At 43.7% G+C, this 8,887-nt stretch overlaps 1 protein-coding gene across 1 annotated transcript in view; it reads left to right on the top strand.

The window, feature by feature from the left end:
• Positions 1–8,887, top strand: part of ATAD2 (ATPase family, AAA domain containing 2) — a 63,120-nt gene that overhangs the window by 40,210 nt on the left and 14,023 nt on the right. The window contains exons 23-26 of the mRNA XM_019528123.1: positions 583–705; positions 2,247–2,399; positions 4,107–4,541; positions 7,675–7,808. Of these exons, the coding sequence (XP_019383668.1) occupies positions 583–705; positions 2,247–2,399; positions 4,107–4,541; positions 7,675–7,808 (845 nt within the window). The remainder of the gene's footprint in view (positions 1–582; positions 706–2,246; positions 2,400–4,106; positions 4,542–7,674; positions 7,809–8,887) is intronic.

Below are 8,887 nucleotides of genomic sequence, written 5' to 3'. Positions count from 1 at the left end.
TATGCCCCTTGCTTTTCCAGAATCATGGTTGACTCTGCAATAGTAAGTCCTCCTGGAACGTAGAGTGTCCAGGAATTGTGACATCCCAAGAGATGGTTTGTGTAAGGCAGCAGGAATTTCCTGGTATGGCAGCAAGTCTAGGCCCCAGAACCTTATAAGGGCAGTAACAAGACTGTTGCATCTTTACTGTAAATAATAAAGTGTTTCCACACAACAAAGCTCATCAAGATACTACAGACTGCATGCAGCAGCTCACTTGACCTAACCCAGCTCAACTGCTGCTTCAAGCACAATCTATGGTGTTAATGCTCACAGCCATTAGGGAACTGGTAGCAGCTTTTGGCTGTGCAGCTGATATCTGCTGCAAATTCTGTAGTGATTGTAGGGGTTAATATGGGACTCCACTCCTGCTTGCTGAGCTATAGAGAGAAATGGCAGCCGTTAAAGTACAATCAATGTCTCCATGTTTTTCCAGCAAAAACAAAAGTCAGCTTTCCCACTTAAGATGCCTAGTTTTTGCAGAGAAAGGTGTGTGTAGTGTGAGAATAAATATGGTATTCAGTTTTGCCTATTAACTTTCAGATCGTCTCATCAGGCACAGAGCCTGTACGTTGAGAGATACAGCATATGCAATAGTCAGAGAAGAAATGGATGAGGACTTTGAACAACTTTGTGAGGAAATTCAGGAGTCCCGTAAGAAAAGAGGTGTGTATTAATGGCAAGGATTAAAATAATTATCTAAACATCTGCATCAAGAACGAACCAGGATTTCTTTGGTAATGTAATTTTTTATTAAAAAAGACTAAAGAACTCTTGCTTCTCACATATTCCTTGGGTTAAGGTACCTACAATAATACCATGTAAAAAGATTTTTGAAAATTAGAATGATGTCTTTTATTAGACTAACTCTATAGTGGAATAGTTAGACAACCTTTTAAATGCAAGCCATTCTTCATCAGGTCTTACAAGAACAAGCCAAACACAGCATAGTAAAGAACAGTTCTGTGAGGTGGGGAAAGAAATTGCCAGAGGGGGAGGAGGCATACAATTAGTAAGAGAAAAGAAGCTGATTACTGGGAGATAAAAGATAGTTATGCCCACAAGTAAGGCAGATAGTCCTTAAAGTTGTGTAAAAACAACACTAGCCATTTGCCAGATCCCACTGATTTAAATTTTAGAAGTACTGCTTACACTAATTTTTAAGTGTACCCATAGGTGCTGACTTTTTTTGGTCAATGGGTGCTTGCAGACATAAAAAAGCCAAAACAAAAAAAACTCTGGTTTATTTCAACCCAGCTGTGCAGTGTCTGTAAAGTTCAGGCACTTTAATGGGGCTTTTTGGCACTTTTATCTAATAGCTGACTGAATCAGTTTTAGCTAAAAGGATCAAAAAGTCCCGCTGAAGCACCCTATCTTTACAGACATTGTAGAGCCAAGCTGAAGTAATGCACTGCTTCCTGTAAAGTGGGAGGGTTGTTTGTTTTTTGATGTTTAACCTCTGCAAATGTGGCTCCATGGGTGCTGAGCATCTGCTAATTTTTTTTTTTGTTGTTTTTTGGTGGGTGCTTGAGCCCTGGAGTGGCATATGTGAGTGTACCTACTAATTTGTATGCAGATAGTGGCACTGCTCTCATTTTTGTTACTCAAACCTGTGCTCAGCTGTTCACGCTGTAAGGCTCTTGTGCTGGCTCCTGCAGCTGCTGCTCCCACCCCACCTGCCTGTCCAGTGCCTGCCTGGCAGGGCTTTGTGAGCTGCTGAACTCCTTCATGCCCTCCTTCCATCCACACACTCCCCTACCCAGCCATGGACAAGCAGGACCAAAGCAAGCTGCAGGCAGAGCCCACCCCACTCCCCTCATGCTGCAGCTTCCCCCCTCCCTACCCGCTGCCCAGAGCACCGCAGCAGGGACAGGAAGAAGAAGAGGAGCTGCTGGAGGCAGGGGGAACCCAGCAGTTCCCTATGCAGTGGCAGCAGCAGCCCTGCCCAGAAGTTGTGCCCGCTGGCCAGGTCTGGTGCCCTTCATCAAGGGAGGCTTGGGAACACAGCAACTACTGCCCCAGGTGGGAATGGGCAGGACTTGCCCCCAGGCAGAGTACAGCAAGGGCAGCTGCTAGCAGGGCTAGATGCAATTAATTGGTGGGTACCTACCTACAGGCCGGATCCAGTCACCTGGTGAGCCACATTTGGCCTGCTGGCCATATTTTACCCACCCCTGATTTAGACTGTAACTGTGCTTCTCTTCAAGGTTGCAGCTCTTCAAAGTATGCTCCATCTTACTATTATGTGATGCCAAAGGAGAACTCTATATCTGAGTGCAAGAACCAGGATCTCGAGTGTCATGAAAAAGTGAAGGTGCCAGCAGCTATGCCCACAGATTCTAGCACACCTTTATCTAATGGCAAGTCGTATTTTATTAAGATTATGGACATGGTTGATAAAAATGGTACATGGTTAAAGCGGAAACTTTTTAACAGTTTCTGAATGCTTCTCTTATTTGGGAAGCAGTCTTTAATCTAATCTAATTTCTTCTCCTTGCTGTGATCTCTCACTCTTCATAGCCACATAAATCCAAGGCTACAGTAAAGTTTTTAAAGTGGAATTTTTATTGTAGCATCTAATAAAGTGTTAAACATGCAAAATAAACAAAATTTTGTAATATAAATAATGAATGTCTGAAGGGGGAACAGATTCTAGCTTACCACTTTTTTTAAAAACAGTTCAGCTTAAGTGCAAGCCAGGTGGTTTAGCGTGAAATTCTAGTTCCTTCAGAGTTGAGAGTTTTACTACTGATTTAAACAAGAGTAGGATTTCACTGATTTTTTTTTCACATAGTGCTCAGTGAAGGTGAAGAATCCTTGTACTAGTTAACTTCTGGTTTTATAAAAGACAGGGCAGGATAGCACTTTAACTAGTTCAGTAAGACACCAGCTTTTGTCAGCAACAACCTGTTTAGTCAGATGCAAACTGTCATCTACAAAAGTTTTATGCCTCTCTGAACCAGTTAATCTCCTAAAGGCTAGGGACAGAAATTACACACAAATTGAAATAAATGATCAGAAACTGGTTCAAATCTGTAACACAACAGAAGTTCAGAGCATATAAAACACTTTCAAAATGGCTGAAACTGGTTTAAGATAAACCTGGATGGATGTAGTATCAGACTTAACTGGTTTAGGTTAAATCAATTTACTGAATCTGGAACTTTATTGTTCCAGATTCCCTCCAGATTTGAAGTTAATTCACAGTCCCCCAGCATACCAGAATGCCTTGCACCTCCTGCACAAACCCCTCCTAAGCAGGCTAGCTTTGGCCCAAGCTGTCTGTGCCAGCTGAGCAGGAAAGCGCTCCCTGGCTGTTGGTCTGAACCATTGCAGGCACGTGGCTGCATTTCCAGGATTGAAAGTGAATGTTCGCTTGCTTATTGGTTCACTGTACACAGGTTTCACCTGCAAAGATTGAGTCAATTCAGCTTTGGGCTTTTGGACTGTCTGCACTTAGCAAGGCAGGGTAACGTCTTAGCTGTCACCTTAATTTCAGATCAACACAGCTAACTACCTCTCTCTAGTTTAGTTTATAGTTTCATTTACAATCTGGAAAGTGTCTAGTAGGTAGACTTTTAGGGTTTACACAACTTCGTCTTTTACAAAACCACCTTTGCCACAAGCTTTTTTGTCTCATTGTTTTGTACGCATCCATACTTAAATAAATCTTTGTCTCAAATTCTTATCTTGGCTGTGAACTATTCATGTCAGACAGCACTCTATAAAACAGAAGTTACCCATTCTCTGACATTTCATATATACCAAACTTGGCTTAAGAATTCTCCCCATATAAGTGTTTGTAGCTGATAACATTTAAATAATGCAGTTACATCATTATGATTTTATTGCTTTTAAATATAATAACAGACACTTCACTTGGTGAGAACAAGTATTCACTGCAGTCTATCCAGATACACGCACATTAAAATACTTGGATTCGATTTGAATATTTGAATTCTTTTGTTAGTTTCTTTGTCTATCCAGGAAGATGAGGATGCAAGACTTAATAAATAAATACATTGGAAAATGTTTTTGGGTCACTCTTCTATAATTCTGTATTTTAGCTTTATCAAAAAGAAAGCCTCGCAGAAGGAACAGATGGTCCTTGGGTAGTATAACAAAGAGGAGGAGGATTTCTCAATTCAATAAAGAGAACAAAATTCCAGAAGAGGAGGTGGAGGAAATTCCAAGTGATGGAGAAGAATTTCTGGAGAATTCTGCTTCTAGTATGGATCAGACTGAAGTTGTAGTCCTCCATGATCCTTTGATGGAAGAAGGAGAAATTGCTCTTCAGGAATGGCAGACAAATTGTTGTGAAAATATATCTGAGATAGAAAATAGAGGGGAGAAAACCAGCTGTGACAAGGCTAAGCATGTCTCTGAAAAGGAGGCCAGTAATACTTCAATATGTTTAGAACCGAGAAAGGAAGGTGAAGGATGTAATGGAGAAATTCCCCATTCTCAAATAATAGAAAACTCTGGAGAGAGAGATTCCAGTGGTAAGTGGAAGAGCAGACCTAAAGATTCTAGAGGAACTTTAATGTTCATTTAGCTTCTCTTTCTATCGAAGAAGCCTGTGTTTCTATCTTAAGCTTTTTAATCTGAACATTCTTAATTTTATCCCATTACTTCCTTTTCAGTGTCCTTTTTTTATTAGCTTAAATTCTCTTTCCTTAGTGCAGGGGTCGGCAACCCCCAGCACACGTGCCGAGCATGGCACACGAGGCAGTCTTCCTCGGCACGCATTGGGGCCAGGGCGGAGAAGCAGCTGTTTGCAGCCTCCTGGCTGTAGCCGGCCCCTGCTCTGGGTAGTTGCTGCCAGCCAGGAGCCTGGGCTGCTCGCAGCAGGTGGCTGGGAGGCTGCAAACAGCTGCTGCCTCCCCGGCCCCAATGGGCGCAGTGCCGGCACCTGTTGCCTTCCCAGAGCCCGGGGCCAGGAGGCAGCAGCTGTTGGCAGCCTCATGGCTGCAGCCAGCCCGGGTTCCATGGCTGTCAGCAGCTACCCAGAACCTGGGCCGGCTACAGCCGGGAGGCTACAAACAGCCAGTGCCTCTTGGCCCCAGTTGCCTTCCAGCCCTGGACTCCAGGGAGGCAGCAGATACTGGCAATGCTCCCCGCTGTGCTGCTCTCCCACGCCACTTCTGCAGAGCAGCATGTGAAACCCAGTGCAGCAGGACACAGCAGGGGGTGCAGAAAGCTGCCTGGCACTCTGAGCTCCCCACTACCCTGGCCACACTTCCCCTGCAGGCAGGGGCAGTAGCGATGGGCACAACCCTGTGTGCTGCCCACGCTGCTCCTGTGCACACAGGGGAAGTGTGACCTAGGCAGTGTGGAGCTTGCAGCAGCAGGCAGCTTCCCTGTGCAGCCCCTCTGTGTGCTGCCTCTCCTAGTTGCACATGCTGCGCTCCGAGCCCTGCTGCCCTCCCCTGGGCCCTCCAGAGTGCAGCATGTGTGACCCGAAGAGGCAGCTCACAGAGGGGCTGCACAGGGAAGCTGCCTGCTGCTGCAAGCTCCACATTGCCCAGGTCAAACTCCGCCTGTGTGCACGGGAGCAGCATAGGCAGCATGCAGAATTGTGCCCCTTGCTGCTGCCCCTGCCTGCAGGGGAAGTGTGGCCAGTGGAGCTCGGAGCAGCAGGCAGCTTTTGTGCACCTTCTTGCTGTGCCCTGCTGTGCCAGGTTCCACGTTGTTCTGCAGAACCAGTGCAGGAGGGCAGCACAGCAGGGAGCATCACTGGTATCTGCTACCTCCCTGGGGGCCAGAGCTGGGGCTGAGAGGGCTAGGGCTGGGGCCAGGGTGGGGAGGCAGGAGCTGTTTGGAGCTGGCCCAGGTTCTGGGTAGCTGCTGATAGCCATGAGACTTTGGCTGGGGGGCAAGGTCTTTGGGTGGGGGACAGGGGCACGAGAAGGGCTGGGGATCAGGGGCTTTGGGTAGAGGGCAAAGGGCAGCAGGGCTGGGCTTTGGGTGGGGGTCAAGGGGCACAAGCAAGCCATCTTGCCATTTATTGTCTGCCCTTGTTTTGTTTTTCTGGGATGCTGGCACTGCGGCACCTTCCAAGGTGGGCATTGTGGGTTGTTTGGCTCTCCTGCCTGGTATATTTGGCTGAAAAGACAGGGAGCACTTGATGTAATGGGGTCTAACAAGTATAGTTTCTGCAAAGGAAAGCTGTCTCACTAACCTGCAAGAATTATTTTGAACATATCAACATAGTGGATAAAACCACCAATTTACAGAGCTTAAATAAGCTTTAAAAAGGCTTTTGACTATCTCAAAAATGCTCTTGAAGAAACTAAGTGGTCATGGGGTGAGAGGCAAAGTATTAAGTAGACCAGAGTTTTCCAGCTTTTAAGTGGCTGGGAGTCATGGGTCCTGGGGCCATATACTGTATGTGCCCCTTCCCCTGTAACTCTTGCACTGCACTGCACATCTCCCTGATGCACTAGGTGCGTCTACCCCTCCACCCTCCTGTTGCACCACATTTGTATCATCCTCTCAGATGCCCCAACTGTGGACTTCCCCAGCACCGTGGGCTGCAACATCCCACCCCCTAGGAGGGAGAGGGAGCCCAGAGACTTCAGCTGCTTCTGTGTCCTGAGCAATGGGGAGAACAGTGGCAAAGTGGGAGTCCAGGGGGTTTTCAACCCCTTGCAGGCCACTTGTAACATGCAGGTGACTAGTTAAATAACCCTGTGATGGATCACAAACTGGCTAAGAATTTTTTTCCAGGTCAGAAGGTTAATAACGGGGTCTTTAAAGGTTTTCTGTTCATTAATACATGTTAACAAACATGGGAATAATCTGGAATGGACAAATGTTAAAGTAGTTAAATATGCATGTGATAGTAGTTTAGGTTAGCTGGCCTCAGAAATGACTTGCAAATGACTTCAGGACATAACCAAGTTAAATGAATGGGCATTGCAATTGCAAATGCAGTTGAATTATAAATGTAAACTTACGGCTCTTAGAGGATAGCTGCAGTCAAAAATGTGCACAAGACATTAGAATGAAGAAGAAACGGGATTAGAGAATAACATGGAGATCAGTTGTGGAGTCTCAGCTAAATATAGTGTATGGCAGTGGTCCCTCCATCTGAAAAAGGATATTGCAAAATCATGAAAGGGTCTGAAACAGGCAGTAAAATAACAAAGACATGAAAAAACTCTTCAGATCAGAGAAATGATAGAAAAATATATTTAAGTTACCTTTTAATTAAAAATATATACATACCTTCTCTATACCATATGTCTCTCATACATCTCTCTGCCTCTCAAAAAGCAATAAATTATTTTTCACTACTACAGGATGGTTTTGGTGCCAAAAATAGCAAGGTTCACAGAGGGGAGATTATGTGGATAAGAGTTATTCTAGTTAATACTGGCAATTTCTGAAAGAGGCATAAAATCCTACTCTCCAGTGTAGTAAGATAACAGTTAATTGTCAGGGGCTCAGAAGAACATGCCTCCAATGTGGAAAAAAATCTAGTGAGCAACATGGCTTCCATTTTAAATCATCCATGACACTTTAAAGAAAGGTGATATTCAACAGAGCCATATCATCCTTGGTTCATGATTTATTCCAGAATAAAGGTGAGAACTTTTTTAAAAAAGATTTTCTATCAATCTTTCATTTTAGATGTCTGCATACTTCGCATGACTCGTGCTAGACGTTCTCAAGTAGAACAGCAGCAGCTCATCAGTGTTGAGAAAGCTATGGAGATTCTCTCAGAGCCAGCTTCTCCATTTTTCGTGGACTATGAAGATCTTAAAGTATGTCCCCTTCTAGTTTTTTGAACATTGAAATAACCAATGCTTAATGGTAGAGTCATAAATTAAATGCACTAATAAATTGCTCTGTTATTGGTTACCATTTTGTGAGATTAACCCCCCCTTACTGATCAAGTTATCTTGTTTTCTTGCCTGCTATTTCTTGTTCACATTAACTTGTAGAAAAGACTGCCCAGCTTTTTATTCACATTATGTATAAAAAGCCCCTAATTTTATATTGTTAATTAATAACATAATCTTTACCATCTTCAAAGTTTTTTCTTGACATCAGGCTCCTAATAGGATAGATGTCAGTTTTGGTAATGATGGTTTAAGATCATAGTATAAGTTAACATCAAGCTCCAGTTATTAATTATGACACAAAGTTTGTCAGGAAAATGATACCTACTTAACTAAAATTCTTTCATTCTGATGTAGTAGGATGGAGATAAAATAGTAACAGCTTTTGTACATCTTGAGGCTCTGATATCATTTGTGCATATGAAACAGTAACTTAATTTTTTTATGGACAGACTACATTTTTTCAGAACTTTATTTGCATTGAAATGTGAGATGAATCTCTTGAAGAGACAAGGTTTCTTGCATTTCTTCATTGTTTCCCAGTATGTCACAGGCTCTCAGCAATTTCTGTTGAGAGTCAGGGTAAATCCTGTTTTAACTTTACATGCCTAGCTGAGGCTTCTGTTACCAGAGAGTATTTCCTCCTATATAAGCAAATGTGTTAGCCAGAAAAGAAAGACCAAGGAAGCTGTGGATCCCATGTTAAATAGCCAGGGTGAGCTCTTAACAGAAGATGGAGCTACTCAACAGCTACTTAACAGCTAATAAGGGAACAAGCTGAGGGATGTGATAACAAAGAAACACTCAGACAGCTTCTGATGTGTCTGAATGAAATCAAGTCAACAGGGCTTGATAAAGTTCATCCCTGGTTGCTGAAGGAACTGGCAGAGATCTCTGAGGCATTGGCAATAACAGAAGTTGTGGGAGACGGGCAAAATACCAGGGGTCTGGAAAAGGGCCACATACTGGCATCTCTTTAAAAAAAAAAAAAAAAAAAAAAG

The sequence above is a fragment of the Gavialis gangeticus genome, unplaced genomic scaffold (genome assembly GCF_001723915.1).
Source record: "Gavialis gangeticus isolate Ggan-Ray unplaced genomic scaffold, GavGan_comp1, whole genome shotgun sequence".
NCBI lineage: Eukaryota > Metazoa > Chordata > Crocodylia > Gavialidae > Gavialis > Gavialis gangeticus.
This window is presented reverse-complemented; position numbering and strand designations above follow the sequence as displayed.